General features: G+C 46.9%; 1 protein-coding gene and 2 pseudogenes across 1 annotated transcript; 1 reads left to right on the top strand and 2 right to left on the bottom strand.

Moving 5' to 3' along the window:
- Positions 1–1,107: 1,107 nt before the first annotated feature.
- On the top strand, positions 1,108–9,378 carry LOC136461614 (glutamine--tRNA ligase-like). The gene is made up of 22 exons (XM_066460897.1): positions 1,108–1,398; positions 1,971–2,018; positions 2,104–2,175; positions 2,303–2,402; positions 2,684–2,779; positions 2,971–3,032; positions 3,120–3,221; positions 3,307–3,399; positions 4,515–4,667; positions 4,754–4,809; positions 5,130–5,307; positions 5,449–5,646; positions 5,722–5,820; positions 6,070–6,201; positions 6,471–6,607; positions 6,719–6,818; positions 6,907–7,002; positions 8,265–8,365; positions 8,461–8,566; positions 8,698–8,787; positions 8,877–9,006; positions 9,100–9,378. The coding sequence occupies exons 1-22, from the start codon at positions 1,255–1,257 to the stop codon at positions 9,195–9,197; spliced, it is 2,391 nt and encodes a 796-aa protein (XP_066316994.1). The 5' UTR covers positions 1,108–1,254; the 3' UTR covers positions 9,198–9,378.
- A 520-nt stretch (positions 9,379–9,898) lies between these two features.
- Positions 9,899–12,513, bottom strand: LOC136460182 (DDT domain-containing protein DDR4-like; annotated as a pseudogene).
- LOC136461615 (pentatricopeptide repeat-containing protein At1g09820-like) lies at positions 10,544–19,288 on the bottom strand (annotated as a pseudogene).
- Between the last annotated feature and the right edge of the window lie 2,633 nt (positions 19,289–21,921).

Below are 21,921 nucleotides of genomic sequence, written 5' to 3' on the forward strand. Positions count from 1 at the left end.
GGACTTGTTTGGTTGCACTCCAATCCACCACAACCCAAATGCTGAAGTTTACTAAGCAACACACACATCTCAAACACATATGGATATTATGGTTAAGTTGGGGTACGATGTTTTAATTTGCCATATAACTAAGAAGTGTGATGTATGGTTTTGTAGTTTAGGGACTACGTCATGATAATTACAGGTTAAAACAAACCTTACCCGACTGCTTATGTGTATATATAATATATAAGAAAGGCATAAATAAAACACCATGATAAGATTCTTGAAAAGAATGTAAAAAGGAATACGATTGTGTTGCAGTCCAATACTATGTTCTTGAAGCGAAGGGGGCACTCAAATACGGTAGTGCATTCCAATAGGCGGCGCCAACGCAAAGCTTGTTATGTTCATATAGCTGCATCCCCCAACACAACACAGAGATGGAATGGAATACTGCTATGCAGCCGTTTAAAGAAAGGAAACGAGAGTCGCCATTGAGTCCGACGCGACAAATTTGGTTTCAACTTTGACACATTTCTTAGTCCATAACTCTCTCTCTATATTATTATACTGTAATCCCGGTGTCCTTAGCAAGAGAAGCACGAGCAGTGTGTTGTTGCTTAGTGAACTTCAATCAAATGTCCCGTGTCTTTGACCGGGGGAAATTTTTTAGGGGAAAAAATCAGAATGTTACTTTTCTAGAGTATAAGAGTACTTGGTACAAATTACGCTAATACTCCTACTAAAGGACGTTTTCGCCTCTGTTTAAAGCTCCAGGCTCACATCAAAATCATATCATATCATCACTCCATGCCTCCATCAATCGCTTTCAGCTTCCATAGCACTCTGGACGTGAGACAAGAGATTCTGGCAACGTGGTGGATGGATTCTAGAATCCGATTCTGGTCCGACGGATTCCGTGGCAGCCAAGTCCTTGATCTGATGATCCCAGCCGTCCTTTGCGTCACGGCAAGCGGAAGCCAAACGGAGTCCGTCGCACGCCATGACGCTCTGACGCACGCCGGCACGCCGCACGCGCCCCCGGCTTCCGTCCTCGCTGGTGGGCCCGGCCTGTACAAGTGGGCCTCGATATATAGGGTCTTCACTTGGGTTTAGTCCAAAGTCCAAACCCACATCACACACCTCTAATCCCAATCGTAGCACGACTCACGAGCTCCTCCTGTCCGTCACCGCCGCTCCACTGCTCCTTTCCTCCCGCCGGAATCCTAAACCCTAGGGAGCGCGAGGCGGCTGCGGCCGTTTGACGAGGGGATGGGCACCGGGGGAGACGGGGACAAGCCGGGCCCGGCGCTGCCGCTGGAGGCGCTGCTGGCGCTCGGGCTCGACCAGCGCACCGCCGAGAACGCGCTCGTCAACAACAAGGTCACCGCCAACCTCGCCGCCGTCATAGCCGAGGTGAGCCCTCGCTGTCCGCTCGCGCTCGCCGCACGGGGTGTCTCGGCGGGTGTTGGGTTTCTATCGTTGATGCGGAGTTTTGGGTTGTCTGATTTTGATTGTGCTAACTTGTTCCACATGATGTGGGATTTGGCGTTGTAATTCTGGATGCAGACTAGCTGCCCAGGTGTTTGATGCGCCTTGTATATATGTTATATGATGCTAGAATCCGTGCTGCCCAATTTAGTTCCTCCCAGCTCCGATCGTTATTAACTGTAGCGTGTAATTTGGTTCCTCGTTCTGCAAGTCTGCTACCCACTTCACACGTTCTATTGCAGCTCCATTTTGTCCACGCTGGCTTAATTTCGTCAGTTTTGTTTCTGTGATCAGCTTGTTGCTTGGTCAAAAGTTACCTACATAGGAATTCAGACATTATATGGCTAGTTGCTACTGTCCCTTTCTCCATTGACTTACCCTAGCTTAAACCTCGCTGTTATCTAATTATTGTTTTAACATTTTGTTACACCGTCAATCTCTTCAAAATTTGCTTCCTTCTCCCCTTTAATTAACTGGTCTTGTTTGCCTGTCGACAGGCTGGTATAAAGGAATGCGACAAGTCAGTTGGCAATCTTCTATATGCAGTAAGCACCTAGACCAATGAATCATGAGAAATGTATACGTTGAGGATTTTTCATGTGTAACTCAACTTGCTCATGGTTGAAACAGGTCGCCACCAAGTACCCAACTAATGCACTTGTTCATCGCCCTGTCCTTATTAGCTATATCTTGTCAACGAAGGTAGACCCTTTACCCCCTTTTCATTCTTGACTTCTGTGAGTTGATTTTGCGGGTGCCGACAAAATGTTTTTTTTTGTTACACCACTCATTGCCTTGATGATCTAAACATGAACATTCCCCTTTTCAGATAAAGAACCCTGCACAGCTAGATGCTGCTCTGTCATTTCTTACTAATACTGGTCCTGATTGTCTAGATGTGGGCAAATTTGAAGAAGCATGTGGTGTAGGTATGTTTCCTTTGAATGGCTTGTATCAATATGCTTCTTTATACTCCATGCCATGCATAGTTCTTAGAATTTTCTGATACGTTGCTTGGCTTATCTCAGGAAATAGTTTATTCTTAGTCTATCGGCCCACTTCATCTGAAAATTATCGATGCTAAGAGAATATTGACTTTCATTGACAAGATTGACTTTCGGACAAGAAATAGACACTACTTTTGTTAATAGTTTATCCTCAGTCCATATCACTTGGCCATCTTATAACTACCACAATGCTGTGCCTGCAGGTGTGGTTGTTTCTATTGAGGAAATTAAATCTACTGTTGCTGACGTTCTTGAGGAGAATATGGCTGCTATAAAGGAGCAGCGGTATCACATAAATGGTTCGGTCTCTAATTCAACTCGCATGATAAATTGCAAGCAATTTTATGAACCAAAATCCACATTATGCTTACTGTTTTTTTCCTATTGAATGTATAAATAATAACTATGCTCATAGTTCTTAGTTTAGTAATTTACTGATGGATGATTGTTGAACCTAATACTTAATCCTGTCCTTTTGGCTTTTCTTCAGTTGGTATGCTATGCGGACTGGTTAGGAAGAGACACCCCTGGGGTGATGCTAAGGCGATAAAGGTGCAAAGCAATTATCTATACAAACCACACGATTTGTTTTGGTTGTCTTTTAGTGGTTTTGAACATCTGAATGTTCTGCTTGTACAGGAGGAAATTGACAAGAGGCTTGTAGAAATCCTAGGTCCGAAAACAGAAGCTGACAATATAAAACCAGTGAAAAAGAAGAAGGAAAAACCAGCAAAAGTTGAGGTTGGCAATCATATGTACCATTCAAGTTTAAACTAGTGCGGTTTTATTTATTGGACCACTTAGTTATGGTTTCTGTAAAATGCAGGAGAAAAAAGTTGCAGTTGCCACTGCTGCACCACCAACTGAGGAGGAATTGAACCCATATACTATATTTCCCCAACCAGAGGAAAACTTTAAGGTATGCTCCACTATTCTCTGACATACAAGTCATAGTTGTGGCACCCAGGCATATGGATCAGTTCGTTGATTTATTTCTTTTTTTCATCATATAATAAGTTTTGTTCAGTGATTAGCATAGGGCTACATCAAGGGTCAGCTTTGACCCCTTATTTGTTTGCCTTAGTGATGGATGAGGTCACAAGGGACATACAAGGGGACATCCCTTGGTGTATGCTTTTCGCGGACGATGTAGTGCTAGTTGATGAAAGCCGGACATGAGTGAATCAGAAACTGGAGTTATGGCGGGAGACTTTGGAGTCCAAAGGTTTTAGACTCAGTAGAACTAAAACTGAGTATATGAGATGTGACTTCGGCATTACTACTCGGGAGGAGGAAGATATTAGTTTGGAAGGTCAAGTAGTGCCTAGGAAGGATACCTTTCGATATTTAGGATCAATGCTACAGAGAGACAGGGATATTGATGAATTGTTAGCCATAGAATCAAAGCAGGGTGGATGAAGTGACGGCAAGCATCTGGTGTCCTATGTGACAAAAGGGTACCATAGAAGCTAAAAGGTAAGTTTTATAGGACGGCGATTAGACCTGCTATGTTGTATGGTGCAGAATGTTGGCCTACAAAAAGACGACATGTTCAACAGATAAGTGTCGCGAAAATGCGTATGTTGCGTTGGATTTGCGGTCATACAAGAAGGGATCGAGTTCGGAACGATGATATACGTGATAGATTAGGGGTAGCACCAATTGAAGAAAAGTTTGTCCAACACCGGTTGAGATGGTTTGGACATGTCCAACGGAGACCTCCAGAGGCACCGGTGCGTAGTGGAATCCTAAGCCAGGATAGTAACATGAAGAGAGGCAGAGGAAGACCAAAGTTGACTTGGGTAGAGACAATAAAAGGAGACTTGAAAGGATGGAATATACCCAAAGACTTAGCCTTAGATAGGAGTGCTTGGAAGACAGCTATTCACGTGCCTGAACCTTGATTGCTTCTGCTGGGTTTCAACTCTAGCCTACCCCAACTTGTTTGGGACTTAAAGGCTTTGTTGTTGTTGTTGTTGTATAATAAGTTTTGTTCAGTGATTCTGAATTTCTGATATCTTTTTATGATTCTAGGTTCATACAGAAATATTTTACAGCGATGGGAACATATGGAGAGCGCATAACACAAAAGAAATTTTAGAAAAACATCTTGAGGCAACTGGAGGAAAAGTGATGACCCGTTTTCCACCGGAACCTAATGGATATCTTCATATTGGTCATGCCAAGGTTTTCATAATCTCCTTCATGAATGCCTTTCCTTGCACACCAAATTTTTAAAATTGATGTATATGCTTACAAGCTTCATCACACAGGCTATGTTTATTGATTTTGGTCTGGCAAAGGAGCGAAATGGCCATTGCTACCTTAGGTAATAAGATTTCTTTTGGGAATGGTTTGCTCTAGCTAACATACCTTTCTACAAGCATTCATGGCTGTTAATGCTGCTTTAGGTTAATCTTCGGTGTAATTGTAGTATATATAAAATAAATTAGAAGAGTTTTCCTTTCATTTTTGTTTCCTCCTATTCTTCTGTTGGTAGGTCTTGGAAATTTTTGCTTGTCTTGTTTATACGATATTTATTTACCCCTACATTCCTGTGAGACGTGTGCTCAGTTCTGCTTGATTTGTTTTAAGACATTGTTATTACTGCAGTTCTTTTTCATTACCGTTTGTTTATTTGAACAACAGGTTTGATGACACAAATCCGGAAGCTGAAAAGAAAGAATACATAGACCACATTCAGGAAATTGTCCATTGGATGGGATGGGAGCCCTACAAAGTAACATACACGAGTGACTATTTCCAAGCTTTGTATGAGCATGCTGTTGAGTTAATACGGAAAGGGCTAGCCTATGTGGATCACCAGGTACATTTCACCTCACCTGTTCGTTATCTGCTCCAGCAGTGATTGAAGTGCACATACCTGTGGTACCATGGAAAGAAGAATATTGATGTTGAGTCCTTGAGAAATAAAATGCCTGCATGCTGACTTGTATATAATTACCAGACCGCAGAAGAAATCAAGGAGTACAGGGAAAAGAAGATGAATAGTCCATGGAGGGATAGGCCAATTGAAGAGTCACTGAAACTATTTGAAGACATGAGGCTTGGGATGATTGCGGAGGGTGCAGCAACTCTCCGAATGAAGCAGGACATGCAGAATGAGAACAAAAATATGTCTGATTTAATAGCATATAGAATAAAAGTAAGCGACAGTGCTCACTGATAATCTATTTTTCATAATATATAACATCAGGACTAATTGTTTATACACATACAGTTCACCCCTCATCCACATGCTGGTGACAAGTGGTGCATCTATCCGAGCTACGACTACGCTCATTGCATGGTGGATTCTCTTGAAAACATCACACATTCGGTAATTTCTTTTCTTTTTCTTTTCCAAAATAAAGAAGGGCAGGCCTGGTGCAGTGGTGAGAGCTGTCTCACTGAGTCACCAGGTCGCGGGTTCGAAGCAGCCTCTCCGCAGATTTTGGGGGGGGGGGAAGGCTTGCCTCGGTTTTTCCCTTCCCCAGACCCCACTCATATGGGAGCCTCCGGCACTGGGTCTGCCCTTTTTTTGGTTTAACAGTAACAGAAACTAAGTCTGTTATTTCTTATTTGTTAGCTGTGCACACTTGAGTTTGACATACGTCGCCCTTCATACTACTGGCTACTTGTTGCCTTGGGCCTTTATCAACCATATGTGTGGGAATATTCAAGGCTAAACATATCAAATACTGTGATGTCTAAAAGAAAGGTATATATGTTATTGAAGCTAAATATGAGGAGATCAATTCTATGATATTTGTTGTTATGATGTACTCCCTCCATTCCAAATTATAAGACATTTTGGCTTTTCTAGATACATAGTTTTTGCTATACACTTAGATATACACTATGTCAAGATACATAGTAAAATCAATGTATCTAGAAAAGCCAAAACGTCTTATAATTTGGAATGGAGAGAGTATTATCAATAATTTCATATCATTGTTCATTTCAACTTGTTGTCATGTTCTGCTGCAGTTGAATCGACTTGTGACAGAGAAGTGGGTAGATGGGTGGGATGATCCCCGCTTGTTGACACTGGCAGGACTCCGGCGACGGGGAGTATCATCAACTGCAATTAATTCGTTTATCCGTGGAATCGGCATAACGAGAAGGTAGAAATACATATTTGCTGTTATGGAACACTTGTATGTAGGCATGCTGCATGCTTTGTCATCTATTGTTCTATTTTTTTTCCTGATGTGTCTGTTGTATTTTCTATGCAGTGACAATAGCTTAATTCGCGTTGATCGTCTAGAATACCACATCAGGGAAGAGCTTAACAAAACAGCCCCTCGAACCATGGTTGTTTTGCGCCCTCTAAAGGTTTGGCTTTAAGTTCCTGTTCCAGATCAAGTCATCCTTTAGTAGAACACTATCACTCATTGTGCTACCTCTTTTAACTTAACTTTAGGTTGTAATAACCAACTTGGAAGAAGGAAAAGTACTAGACCTTGATGGGAAAATGTGGCCTGATGCTTCTGATACTGATGCTTCCTCCCAGTATAAGGTACCTCTCATTTCCAGTGTATGATACAAGAACAATCTCATCTACTTAAAATCTCGTGTGAAATTTGCAATAAGTAATTCATAAGTTCACTGATCTGTGGACATCAAATCTTCATACTGATTAGATGCAATGTTTTCAGGTCGTCTAGTCGAACCTAGTCGCTATAGGACCGACCAGGCGACTAATCGTGATTAGTCGTCGACCAGGCCGATTAGTCGAGCCTAGTCGACCCTGGTCGTCCATATAATCGTCCTATGCATCAGGACATATACATACTATATATACCTATATGTACTATATAGTGTACACAATATAGCAAGCATCAAGACTACATTAGTGTTTAGCAAGTGACTTACTTGTGGGAGTTGTTTTCTTGCCTTTTCTTCACTGTCCAACTGTCCCAAACTCCATTCCTTTGCTGACTTGTTGCTGGAAGCCTGCAAATCAGAGGAGTAGAGATGAGAGGGCAGAGGAGCAGGGGATGAGGGAAGGACCTGAACGGCAGGGAGGCAGCTGCGGCGGGAATAGATCAGCAGAGGGCCGGCCACCTGCTGGAGCAGAGGGCGGCGGGAGGAGATGGCAGGCGGCGGGAGCAGACACCTGAGCAGAGGGCTGAGCGACCAGGCACCTGCAGGAACAGAGGGCGGGCGGGCGCAGAGCCGCAGATGGCCAGCCACCGCGGAGCAGAGGGCGAGCGGACTGGCGCAGATGGCCGCCGGCGGGAGCAGGATGCAGAGGGCTGGGCGGCTGGCCACCGCGGGAGCAGAGGGCGGGCGGGACCGCCGGAGCAGAGGGCCGCCGGCAGGAGCAGGCTGCAGGGGCGCCGGCCACCGGCGGAGCAGAGGGCGGGCGCGACTCGCGAGTCGCGAGCACAGGGCCGGCGGCGGCTGTTAATTTCCCGTGAAATTTTTGTCGCTACCCGCCAAAACCCCTTATCCCTCCCACGCTCGCGCGCGCCCGTGACCCGCGCGCCCGTGACCCCCCGCGCGCGCGCTCACGCAGCTGCGTTTTCGAGCTCGCCCAGTGGCCCGCGCGCGGCAGCAAAAAAAAACAGCCAAAACTAGTAGTCCCACCCCTAATCGGACGACTAATCGCGATTAGGCGACGATTAGTCGGACGACCAGGCCCCTAATCGAGCTAATCGGGTCGAGGTCCCTAATCGAGCACCCAGGACCGATTAGGACGATTAATCGCGATTAATCACGATTAATCGGACGACTTGAAATCATTGATTAGATGTATCAAATTTTCTTATATTGCAGGTTCCGTTCTCAAGAACTGTCTACATTGAGAAAACTGATTTTCGCTTAAAGGACTCAAAAGACTACTATGGGCTAGCCCCTGGCAAATCTGTCATGCTAAGGTACCTTTTTCAAGAGAGTTGATCTGAATCTACTTGCTTATCTATCATAGCTACTCAATATAATAGTGACATGCCATGGTCCCTTAAATTACTAGGTATGCGTTCCCCATAAAATGCACAGATGTTATCTATGGTGATAGTCCTGATGATGTGGTTGAAATTCGAGCTGAATATGATCCTTTGAAGACTTCTAAACTTAAGGTATAAGTTCATTGGATTTTTTTGAAATCTGGGTTTGATTCTGCTATTTGGACATTTTTCAAGTAAGATAAATCTAGCTGGGAGACAAAAAATGCAATCTAGATAGCTGACTTGCCTCATGGTTTGTACAGGGTGTTCTGCACTGGGTTTCTGAGCCAGCACCTGGTGTCGAACCATTGAAGGTGGAAGTAAGATTATTCGAGAAATTGTTCATGTCAGAGGTATTGTACCCCTTAATATCTTACTGTCGTTTCAAGGGCTTGCTCCACTGAAATAAAGCTTACCAACATCTTCATTGCTCACCATACAGAATCCTGGTGAATTGGAGGATTGGCTTGGTGATCTTAACCCGCACTCCAAAGAGGTGATAAAGGATGCTTATGCTGTACCATCACTCGCCACTGCAGTTCTGGGTGACAAGTTCCAGTTTGAGCGGCTTGGTAATCCCAGAGCTTAGAGAACCTCCTATATATTAAGTCATTCAATGGGTTTTCACAACTCAACTAATTGTCCTACTTTGATGTGGATTCAAGGCTACTTCGCTGTGGACACGGACTCCACACCCGAGAAGCTCGTGTTCAACAGAACTGTTACCCTCCGTGATTCATTCGGGAAAGCTGGACCAAAGTGATGACTCCAGTGTAATTTAGGGAGGGCGTGGGGTTTTGATCGGTTGCAGAGGCGCACCTGAGCTATACACTCTGAAGAAAAATTGATAGTGTAATACAGAACAGTTTAAAGGCCTTACTCTTTGTAAAATTTACATGTGACTGCAGCTTGTTTGCTTCGAATGAATCAGATTTTGTATGGTAGTGTTAGTGCCCCGGTTCGCAATCTGTTGGTTTGATGATGTCAAGAGCTAGTCATCCTGTCATGATGGAAGTTCTGTTTTCTCCTGCGTCCCGAAACGAATTGTTATTGTTTTTCTGGCACATCCTTAGTGTGGTCCTACCTACTATCATGGTACTTCCAAAATCTGGACTTTGTCACTTGGCACAGCTTTTATGCGTGGCAAACAAAGCACAAGCTCTTAAAATTACTAAATACAAGCTGGTGTTTGAAAATGAAAACAGAAAACAGAAAACACGCATGAAAACACACGCTAGCATTCGAGATTCAGTAATCCGCATTGCAAAGTGGCAGAATAAGACTACCACTGACCAGAATTAGACATCTCGCACCATTCATGACAGCCTCACAGGCCATCAGGCCCTTTTTTAAGGGCCTTCAGGCCCATTGATCTGCCCTTGCTTGAAAGTCAGAATACCAACCACCATCCACTCAAAAAAAAAAAAAACAACCACCAGCATTCAAATATATCCAAAAAAAATCCTAACTGTTATCTAAGCGACCAAGACATCTTTCACTGTCAAGCTTTCTTGGCCTATTGTCAAAGCCAACTCCAGGTGCAAGCTCGTTTAGATCTAGGAATGTTCTGCCTACACTTCCACTTTCCCTGCTTGGAGCATCCATCTTTTCTGCAGGCTGCTGTTGCGGCTGCTCCTTCGGCTCCTCATCCGGTTCTACTTTATTTTTCTGCCAAAGCGCAGTCCTCCATTTTATCACTCACAATATTACCATTTTATCACTCACAATATTACCATTTCATCAGGACTATCCTCCTCTTCTTCTTCCTCTTGCTCTTACTCGATGTCGTGAGCTCTGTATCATTCTCGGCATTGGAGCTAGCATCAGTACCTGATGCATCAGATTTCCTTGCCTTTCCAAGCTCTGTATCCGAGTCCAGGAAGTCAAACTGGCGATAGTAAATACGAGGACGAGAAGAATGCTTGCTGCGCCTGAGAGCTGATTTCATCAACAGATCTCATCTTGGTACCTCGCCAGTCACGAGTTTCCAATTTTTTTATGCCGTTGTGGCTCTTCTAAATCTTCACTGATACTCAACGAATATTCCTCTTCTTCATCTTCTTCCAACCAGAACTCTTCATCCTCTTCAGAAGCACTTGATATCAGCTGCTGTTTGCGACTTCTCAGGTATTCCTCATCATACACTGCTTCTCCCATGACATCATCACTGTCAAAGGATCAATATCCGAGACAGCCTTAACAAAGTCTTGTATCTCTGACTCTGTGAACTTTTCCTCCACCACCTGCTGTGACACAAAAACACAATTGATCATGAGCTGCATACTACCTTGAGTAGGGTAACGATAAAAAAAACATATGCTAAGAGAGAACCTGCTAGCAAGTGCCTCATTTTCTTGTTCACCATCACTGTCTCGGTAGTCATCTGACTAAATAATTTCCACCATACGAATTGTTAGTTGCTGGTGAGGAGCCATTTAACTTCCCATTGCTTGGTGATTCCAATCTTGGAGGAAGCACCCTTCTATTGGTAGTAGTAGCAACGAGCTCAAGCTGAGTTCTCCTCTCTTTTCCTATACAAGAATGTTAAATAGATTATTACACTATAGTATGTTCCTTTTGAATAAGACATATCAAGAAAGGAATCATTTCATACTTTGAAATTTTGATGGCTTCATTTATTGAGTGATCATAGTCATCTGCATTGTATACAAATTCAAATCTTGTAAATTGAACAGATGATGAAATTAACCAAATAATTAAATGGTTAGACTGAAAAGGCATGAAAGTAGCTAATTCAATAAATTAACAGAAAAGAATGCAAACACCTGACATCTAGGAAAAGGTAGCATCTGACTAGTATTTCATACCAGTATTTTCTTCCAGGTACACTATATTCAGTTCAATCAAGGAAGCTAGCCAACATATGGTTGATTGAAACCTAGAACTAGAAGTTGATGAATTATTGACAGTCATTTAGGTCTGGATGCATGGGTTGCAGGACATGATTATAACTTGGCTGGCATGAACATGGCCATCAAAACAAGTGTGCCATACAGCAGTGAAACACTAGATGGCCTGTGGGAAATGGTTCCAATAAGTTCAATTATTAGGGTAGCAGTTTTACAAGATAGTCATGAATGTACTCTGTCCACATTGCTCCTATAATGTGTTACCCTATATATATACCAGTGACAACTGACAACCGGAAAGTTTTCTCTTTATCTTCATATGAATCATGGTTGGAACCTATATGTAAATCATCTTGTGTTAAAGGGAATGCTACATATCAGTAATAATTCAAAAGAAATGTTTCAGGTGGATATTATAAGATCTAAGTGTGTTGGGGAAAAAAATTGCTCTCGCTAAAAAAACAAAGGAAAACTCCAGGAAAACATATACTAGCACATTTTGTTTAATTGTTGTATTTCCTGCTGAATTAGTAGTGCTTGTGCAGACCAACTCTAAAAATATGAATTCTGGCTAACACAACATGGTCAACCTTCACTACTGTTCCCCTATTTTGGTCATCTCCAAGATTTCCACACTAACACAGTTTGGAACTGGAAATGAACCAAACAAAGTATTACAAACAAACTACCGAAGAAACTTTACATTTGAGGATATCTATGTATAAACTATCAACAATAGTCATTTTTTGGTAATGACAGGATAAAACCAATTCATAATCATCATATCTAGCATATAATTGTCCACATGTCACATGATGAAATGACAATACATCATTAGCACACAAACAATCAACACTCACAGCAACCTTTACAATAATAACACGCTCATTTATTATCACAAGCTCTTATCAGTGGTAAGAAGTGCAATGTTAGGTGATAGTTAAGCCTAGCTGCTTGTATCTTATTTTCATGCTTTTACTATTCACTGTCTAAATGTTTTCGGGTGGCTTAGCACCCAAGTTTGGTATCTGCTTTACATAGCAGAATATGCTAGAGTAGGAAGAGGTAGCAAAAGCCACTTTGCTCTATATAAGCAGTGGCAGACCATCTTGTATCCCAAGCTTTGCAACTTTCAGTTTCAATCCAAGCGGCTTAGTGGCCAAGCTGCCCTCTGGGCTTACCCCAAATCTGAGATCCATTTTTGTTCATGTCTGGGCAACAATTGGTATCAAGAGCCTAGGGTTCTAGTGAGTGAGCACCATGTCCACCGAGAGCCAGATCACCAGAGCGCACGCCGCCGCCGGAGGAGCAGTGATCAATCCCGGTGGTGGCGCAGCGGGTGCCAGGGCCGGCGACCACGCAACGCGCCTTGCTGCTGCAGAGGCAGCGGCTGAGGCTCAGGCCGCGGTAGCTGCCGCTGCAGCGCTCCGCGCCGAGATGGAGCGGGAGGAGCCGGAGCCGGCGGGAGGAGGATCACACAGCCCGACTGGGCGCCGCCGCCAGTCGCCGTAACCAGAGCGGCGTCGTGGTCGCCGCGGGCGCTCCCCGGTGCTACAGACCATCTACCGCGACACCGGAGCAGGGACGCCATGGCCGATGCTCACCAAATTCAACTACCACGAGTGGAGCCTGCTGATGATGGTCAAGCCTCAGGCACGGCGGCTCTGGGAGGCGGTCCACGTCGGCGGCGTCGACGATCGCCGGGCACTGGAGGCCTTGTGCGCCGCCGTCCCCACCGAGCTTGGTGCGTCCCTCGCCAACAAGCCCACGGCGAAGCTGGCGTGGGAGGTGATCGCTGCGGCACGCATCGGAGGTGATCGTGTGCGGCGGGCGATGCTGCAGCGGCTTCATGGGGAGTGAGAAGCCCTCGCCTTTCAGCCCGGAGAACAAGTCGAGGACTTCGCTCTCCGGCTAACCAACCTGATGGAGCAGATGGCGCGCAACGGCGACACCGACCTCACGGAGGAGCACGCGGTGGAGAAATTTCTTCGCTGCATGCCAAAGAGGATGTCATCGAGACGCTCCTTGATTTTGAGCATCTCTCCATGGAGGATGTCATAGGGAGGCTCAAGGCGGTGCAAGACCGCGAGCAGGCGACGGATTCCGAGCCGAGCGCGGTCGGAGGCAAGCTGCTGTACACCGCTGAGCAGTGGTGGGCCTTCGAGAAGGAGGATGGCACTGGATCGTCCAAGGACCGTCGGCGGCATCCCCGTGGCGGCAAGAAGAACAAGCCCAAGGGAGATCGCGACGGCGGCGGGGCAGACAAGGTAGGCGCCGGCGGCGGCGAACTGCGACAACACCTGCCTCAACTGCAACCACGCTGGGCACTGGGCCAGGGATTGCCCCCATCCCCGGCGCGAGCGCGAGCGGCGCGACAAATGTCACAAAAGTAGAGGAGGCTACTCTGTTTCTCGCGCACGGATTCCTGGAGCTGGATGCGGAAGGGAGCAGCGGCAAGGCGCAAGCTTCAACCTTCTACACCGAGTCCACCGTTGACCTCGACATCGAGGAGCCGAGAGCCCGTGTCTTCCTCAACACTGGCTCCGGCAAGGACAAGCTCGACGGCTAGTACCTCAACAGCGGCGCCACCCACCACATGACAAGCCGTCGCGAGCTGTTCACCAACCTCGACTGCAAAGGCAGAGGCACGGTGAAGTTCGGCGACGCATCAAAGGTGGAGATTCATGGTGTCGGCTCATCTTCAAGGCGAAGACCGGCAAGCACCGGGTGCTTCACGGCGTCTACTACATCCCGGCGCTCCGCAATTCGAACATGAGCCTCGGCCAGCTGGATGAAGGCGGCTCAAAGGTGGAGATCGATAAGGTCGTATTGAGGATATGGGATCAGCGCGGCCGGCTTCTGGTCAAGGTCCGACACGGCGCCAATCGTCTCTATGTCCTCCACCTCGAGGCTGCTCGGCCACTCGGCCTCACCGCACGTAAGAATGATGAAGCGTGGCGCTGGCATGAGCACTACGGCCACCTCCACTTTGACGCGCTGCACAAGCTCGGCAAGGAGGACATGGTGCGCGGACTGCCGGTGATCAAGCACGTCGGGCAGTTCTGCGACACCTACGTCATAACCAAGCAGAGGAGGTCTCCGTTCCGGGCTGAAGCCCAGTACCGCGTGCAGGAGCTGCTCGAGCTCGTCCACGGCGATCTCTGTTGTCCCGTGTCGCCGGCGACTCCCGGCGGCAAGCGCTACTTCCTGCTGCTAGTGGACGACGCCACTCGGCACATGTGGGTGGCCCTCCTGACGACCAAGGACGCCGCTGCGGACGCCATCAAGCATGCAACCAGTGGTGGAGAAGGGGAGTGGGCGCAAGCTCCGGGTGCTGCGCACCGACAAGGGCCGGGAGTTCACCACCGCGGCTTCGCCGTCTACTACGCGGATGAAGGCATCCAGCGCCACTTCAGTGCCCCCTACTCGCCGCAGCAAAACGGGGTCGTGGAGAGAAGGAACCAGACGGTGGTGGCCATGGCGCGGGCATTGCTGAAGCAGCGGGGCATGCCGGCCAAGTACCGGGGAGAGGTGGTGGTGACTGCAGTCCATCTGCTAAAACGTTCGCCGACGAAGAGCTTGTAGGGCAAGACCCTGTACGAGGCGTGGCGACGACGACAGCTGCCAGTCCACCTCCGCTCCAGCCGGCTTCACCAACGGCGCCATTGGCTGCGGCATCACTTGCTTCCCCTGCTTCCCCCAATGCCACGTCGCCGCCCGCCGATCAACCTCCGATCGAGCTCGCCACGCCACTGGAGGACGATGAGGATCGTCTAGACGCGTTCTACGACGACGAGCCCCTCCGCTATTGCACGGTGACGAACATCACCGGCGACGGGACTCCTCTAGGGCTAGCGCTGCGCCTCTTCGCCCAGCTGCACCTGACTCACGCCGGCGAGCCTACCACCTACGCTGAGGCGCAAGGCGACCCAGCATGGCAAGTGGCAATGAAGCAGGAGCTCCAGTCGGTGGAGAAGAACACGACATGGGAGCTCGTTGATCTGCCTGCTGATTATCGCCCGATCACCCTTACATGGGTCTTCAAGTTGAAGAAGGACGAGAAGGGGGCGGTGACCAAGCATAAGGCGCGGCTGGTGGCACGCGGGTTTGTCCAGCAAAAAGGCATCGACTACGACAACGCGTTCACTCCGATGGCGCGCATGGAGTCGGTTCGCGTCTTCCTCGCGCTGGCAGCCCAAGAAGGATGGCGGGTGCACCACATGGACGTGAAGTCCGCGTTCCTCAACGGCGACCTCAAGGAAGAGGTGTACGTGCGTCAGCCACCTGGCTTCGCCGTCGCCGGAAAGGAAGACAAGGTGTACCGCCTGCGGCAAGCGTCACGCGCCTAGAACGTGAAGTTGGATGCCACGCTCAAGGTGATGGGGTTCCAGCAGAGCGCGCATGAGGCGACGGTGTACCGGCGGGGCAGCGGGCGCCCTGTCCTGCTCGTTGGCATCTATGTCGACGATCTGATCATCACCGGCGCTGAGGAAGAAGAAATGGTGAAGTTCAAGGCACAGATGAAGGAGAAGTTCGACATGAGCGACCTCGGCCTCCTCTGCTTCTACCTCGGCGTCGAGGTGTGCTAGGATGCCAGTGGCATCACCCTCCGCTAGGCTCACTACGCCAAGCGGATCCTCGAGCTCGGCGAGATGGCCGGCTGCAATCCGACACACACGCCAATGGAGGAGAAGCTCAGGCTCAGCCGTCACAGCACGACGGAGGAGGACTCCACGCACTACCGGTGGCTCGTCTGCAGCCTCCGGTACCTGGTGCACATCCGGCCAGACTTGGCGTTCGCGGCCAGGTACGTGAGCCGGTTCATGGAGCACCTGCAGGCCGTGAAGTGTGTTCTTCGCTACGTGGCTGGGACCCTGGACTACGGTCTGCACTACTAGAAGGCTCCCGGCATGGTGCGCTTCGTCGGCTACTACGACAGTGATCTCGCTGGCGACATCGACACAAGCAAGAGCACCAGTGGAACTATGTTCTTTCTGGGTGGGTGATTGCTTGGTCAGCTGGCAGTCCATCAAGAAGAAGGTTGTGCTGTTGTCGAGCTACCAGGCAAAGTACATCGCCACCACCACTGCAGCAACACAAGCTCTGTGGCTGTCCAGGTTGCTCGGGGAGCTTCTTGGCAGAAAGGTTGATGTGGTGGAGTTGAAGGTGGACAACAAGTACGCTCTAGCTCTGGCCAAGAATCCAGTCTTCCATGACAGGAGCAAGCACATTCGAATCAAGTACCATTTCATCAAGGATTGCTTGGAGGATGGGAGCATCAAGGCCAACGACATCGCCACTACTGATCAACTGGCAGACATACTCACCAAGTCACTGGGCAAGGCCAAGTTTCAGGAGATGAGGAGAATTGGTCTGAAGCAGATCACTCAGCACTAGGCTTAGAGGGAGATTGATAGTTAAGCCTAGCTGCTTGTATCTTATTTTCATGCTTTTACTATTCACTGTCTAAGTGTTTTTGGGTGGCTTAGCACCCAAGTTTGGTATCTGCTTTACACAGCAGAATATGCTAGAGTAGGTAGAAGCAACAAAAGACACTTTGCTCTATATAAGCAGTGGCAGACCATCTTGTATCCCAAGCTTTGCAACTTTCAGTTTCAATCCAAGCGGCCTAGTGGCCAAGCTGCCCTCTGGGCCTACCCCAAATCTGAGATCCATTTTTGTTCATGTCTGGGCAACATTAGGGTCTTAGGGAAAAACAAAAGGCACTAATAATTCACTCTATGCCTCTATGGGAAATAAAAAGTCAAAACTTACTGCAACATCATCAAACTCGTCTAAGTTGAATGCAACAGTTACCCGCTGGTAGGACACAACAACTAAAACAGCTAAAAATTCTCCTTTTCCCCTGGATATGTTTCCTGGCTCCTTGTTGACCTGTTCCACTCGTCTAATTTCATGGTACAATCTACGTCTGAGAACTCATCATCTTCATACAGTCATACCTGCCTTGCATGTGAAAGCAAAATAATGGAAATTCTTTGCACTGAAGATAAATAAATCGGTACCAGTATGAGATTCCAAGGGAATCCCCCAACACATTATTTACAAAAGTAGAAAGGTCCTGTCCATCCTTAAGGGAACTGTCGATGAAGTTCTGAATATCCTCTTGGCAAAATCCAATCTTGATAGCTATTGCCAAAATTAACTTGCATGTAATGTTAAATACAAAGCAACCTATTTCCATACACATACTAATCAGCTAATGTCAAATGCACTTACGAAAAATTTTACGCTTGATGGAAACGCTTATATTTAGCAACATCTTCTCTTCAGCATCTGGTGTCCTATGTGACAAAAGGTACCACAGAAGCTAAAAGGTAAGTTTTATAGGACGACGATTAGACCTGCTATGTTGTATGGTGCAGAGTGTTGGTCTACGAAAAGACGACATGTTCAACAGATAAGTGTCGCGGAAATACGTACGTTGCGTTGGATTTGCGGTCATACAAGAAGGGATCGAGTTCGGAACGATGATATACGTGATAGATTAGGGGTAGCACCAATTGAAGAAAAGCTTGTCCAACACCGGTTGAGATGGCTTGAACATGTCCAACGAAGACCTCCAGAGGCACCGGTGCATAGTAAAATCCTAAGCCAGGATAGTAACGTGAAGAGAGGCAGAGGAAAACCAAAGTTGACTTAGGTAGAGGCAATAAAAGAAGACTTGAAAGGATGGAATATACCCAAAGACTTATCATTAAATAGGAGTGCTTGAAAAACAGCTATTCACGTGCTTAACCTTATTGCTTCTGCTGGGTTTTAACTCTAGCCTACCCCAACTTGTTTGGGACTTAAAGGCTTTGTTGTTGTTGCTGTTGTTGTTGTAACATCTTCTCTTCAACCTTTCACAAGTTCATAGGACAGGCAGACAGTAATAGCCAGCAAGCTGCTGAATAGCCATAAATGAAGCATGGAAAAATTTATCTTGGAAAGCTGTTCAGGGTAGACAGGGTGCATGCCATGTTGCCAACCCCAACTCCTCCTTCTCTTCCACCAGCTTCACGCTGTCCTCCACCTTCCCCTCTCTGCAGAGCCCCGAAACAAGTGAATTATATGTCACCACATTCGCAGGAATCCCGTGTTGCCTCATCTCCTCAAAGACCTTGATTGCAGCTGTAATGTTGGACTCCTTACAATACCCATTAATCAGCACGTTGAATGTGACCACATCAGGAGAAATTCCAGCTTGGTTCATCTCTTTCAACAGCACATCCACATGGTACATCTTTCCAGCTCGTCCGCGCTTGCAATAACCGTTGATGAGGGTGTTGTAGGTGACCACCGAGGGCGTCAGCCCCCACCCCCTGATGTCCTTCGCGACGTCACAGGCCTTGCAGAGCCCGGAGATGACGATGTTGAAGGTGAACGAATCCGGCGACACACGCCGCCGCAGCGCCGCCCTGAACGCCCGCTCGGCGAGGTCGACCCGGTCAGCGCGGAGGAGGGAGGCCAGCAGCGCGTTCACGGAGAAGGCCGAAGGGCGGTAGCGCGGGTAGTCGGCGCCCGCGAGGAGAAATGCATCGTACGCGGCCAGCGGTTGGGAGGCCCGGGCGAGCGCGAGAACGAGCATGTCGGCGACGAGCGGGCGGGAGGAAGCGGGGAGGGCGCGGAGGATGGACGCGGGCGAGTGGAGGCGCCCCGCGGCGAGGGCGTGGAGCTCGGAGCGGAGGAGAGAGTGGAGGCCGCCGTCGGAGGCGAGGCGGGCCAGGAGGAGCGCGTGGAGCCGGAGCGAGGGCGACGAGGCGCGGGAGCGGGGGCGGCGGGGAGGTGCGGAGGAGGAGGTGGAGGACGCGGTGCGCCGCGGACGCGGTTGGCCCGCCGCCGCTCGTGAGCGCCAGCGCGCGGGCGAAGCGGCCCGCCGCGAGGTGCGCCAGCAGCGTGGAGAGCGCCATCGGGCATCAGGGTGGGTACTGATTCGGGGGTTTGGACTGCCTGGATTTCATGGCCGCCTCCACGCGCTACGAAGGTGGAGGTGCAGCATAGTGGATCCAGTGGAGCCTCCCATCAATTTTCATCGCGAGGATTTGTGCTTGCCATTCACTTAACATCCTTTTAATTTCAAAAATACTTCTTCACAAAATTTGATTTTAAAAATTACTTTACAAAATTGGTATCCGGACTCCTCATTTTTTTCGTCTAAAGTTAATACCTCCATCTTGGAATATAAGATACCAAAGCATTCAAAGTTTGTCCTATTATTCTAAATTATAAGGTATTCTATGTAAATTAATTCATTCAAAATCCTAATCACATTTGTACAAAGTAATAAATAATGGACAACGGGTCTGTAGCAGATTGATGTCTACTCCCTCCGTTCTAAATTAATTGTCGTTTTGAGTTTTCGTGACGTAAGTTTGATTAGATTTGTAGAAAATACGTGCAACATTTACATCTCTAAATAAATTTATTATAAAAATATATTCAAAGTCTAATGATATCAATTATGTATTATAAATACTAATATCTTTTTATATAAAATTAGTCAAAGTTATTTCTCGGAAAGCAAGAACGACAGTTATTTTGGGACGAAGAGAGTTCGTAGCAGATCGTCGATACGCGGATGCTAAGTTCCAATGGTGCATCTAATAATCACGCATAAATGTATTTACGCATGTATATCATGAGTAATGATTTTCTCACACATTTGTAGCAACTTTGATATAATAGTGAACATGGAACTTCATGAATAAATAATTAACTAGATATTTCATTGCACTCGAAAAGTTGATGTCTCGGTCCAACATGTATATAACTTGTATTAAGAAACAAACATGATGTTCTCTGTTGATTTAGTAACCTGATGTTCCATGTTAATTTAGTGGCTTATTATTAATTAATTTTGCAACCAATGGACCCACTCGTCATGGAATGGATAAACGAAAGTGGATAGCAGAACAAACTTAGGATGAGATTCAGAATCAACTAGAGGAATTTAGTAGTTATATAGATTTGACTTGGTGTGCTATCGGGGCATGCTATGCAGGATCGAAGCGGTATGCTACACCCAATAGCTTCTGCTAAGTTTCAAGGTGATATCTTCATACTTCAGGCCGCTACGTCGTAGCAGTAACAATAAGGCACCATATCGCTCTGGCCTACGAATGCTATAGCAGCCACTACTAATACTATTATTACCTTGCATGTACTTGTCATTAGTGTCAGGCTTAAAATATGGTGAGCACAAATTCTTTCTATAGTTAAGAGAGGATTATATACGTCATTTGTATTAACCTATATATTTCAGGACTGAGGGAGTACCATTTTGGGTTATAAGTTACTCTAATGCCAAATCACCATGCTAGTTGATTTGTGTGCATCAAATATATAAGAGATCTGAATTAAATCATGAGAGCAAGGAAACCTCAATCAGCAGCAACGGAATGGGTATAAATAATGCTTAAATCCTAGGATCACAGGCATTATATATCGGATTTGCCCGCGCCTAGCGTCCGGACGTTACCGTGCAAAGGGAGCAAACGAGCGCATATCGCGTTGGGCTCGCGAGGGAGCACCCCAACAGTGGGCCCACGCCGCCCCGGACATCGCCCTCGCCGCCCCGAACGTCGTCCGCACTACCAGCCGCTTCCCACACGCATCCCATGTGCAACATCCCGATCTACTTTTGAAACATCCAGATGCAATAATTGCAATATACAAAAGAAGACAAATGAAACACTTAAAACAAAGCGTCCGAAACACTTACGAAAATGCCTGAAAAACATTTAAAAACCATTGGAAATATATACAATATCTAGATAAAACACTCACAAACATACGTATGAAACACCTGAAAACACTTGAAACATATACTTGCAACATACATGTATATGCACCATCCAGATCTACTTTTGCAACATCCAGATAAAACACTTGCAACATTCGCCTGGAACAGATGAAACATTTGGAACATACACTTAAAACATACGTGCATAGCCATTACAATATGTGCAACATCCAAATCTACTTTTGTAACATCAATATACAACACTTACACATATACTTCTGAAACATCTAAAACACTTCAAACATACTCTTGCAACATGCGCTTTTAGTGTAGCATCTGATTACTGATCGAACGAACGGAGGCTCGTCGACGCGGATCTCGATGCAACGGAGTGGGGCGAAGGTCGTCGGTGTGGAGCTTGTTGACGGCACGGTCACGCGGCGTGGGCGGGCGGCGTGGACGCGGGCAGGGCCGCGCGGCCAAGGGCGGGGTCCGTCGAAAACAGAGACTATAATCATCATTGCCGTTACCGATTATATTTAGGCCATGTTTAGTTTCCAAATTTTTTTGCCTTCTACAGTAAAAGAGGGACACATGCATGGAGTACTAAATGTAGACGAAAAAAACTAATTGCACAATTCTCGCCGAAATCGTGAGACGAATCTTTTAAGCCTAATTAGTCCATGAAAAGCCTTAAGTGATACAGTAACCCACATGTGCTAATGACCGATTAATTAGTATCATTAAATTCGTCTCGCAGTTTCCTGATGAGTTTTGTAATTTGTTTTTTTATTAGTATCCAAAAATCTCTCCCAACATCCTTCCGACACATCCGATGTGACACCCAAAAAAATTTCACCTCCCCAACTAAA

This window comes from Miscanthus floridulus, chromosome 6 (genome assembly GCF_019320115.1).
Source record: "Miscanthus floridulus cultivar M001 chromosome 6, ASM1932011v1, whole genome shotgun sequence".
Classification (NCBI taxonomy): Eukaryota; Viridiplantae; Streptophyta; class Magnoliopsida; order Poales; family Poaceae; genus Miscanthus; species Miscanthus floridulus.

Excerpts from the sequence above, each read along its gene's own strand:
- LOC136461614 (XM_066460897.1), top strand. The coding sequence starts at position 1,255 with ATGGGCACCGGGGGAGACGGGGACAAGCCGGGCCCGGCGCTGCCGCTG. Across the intron at positions 3,222-3,306 it reads AAAAACCAGCAAAAGTTGAG|GAGAAAAAAGTTGCAGTTGC; the intron begins GTTGGCAATCAT and ends TGTAAAATGCAG. Across the intron at positions 6,608-6,718 it reads GGAATCGGCATAACGAGAAG|TGACAATAGCTTAATTCGCG; the intron begins GTAGAAATACAT and ends TTTTCTATGCAG.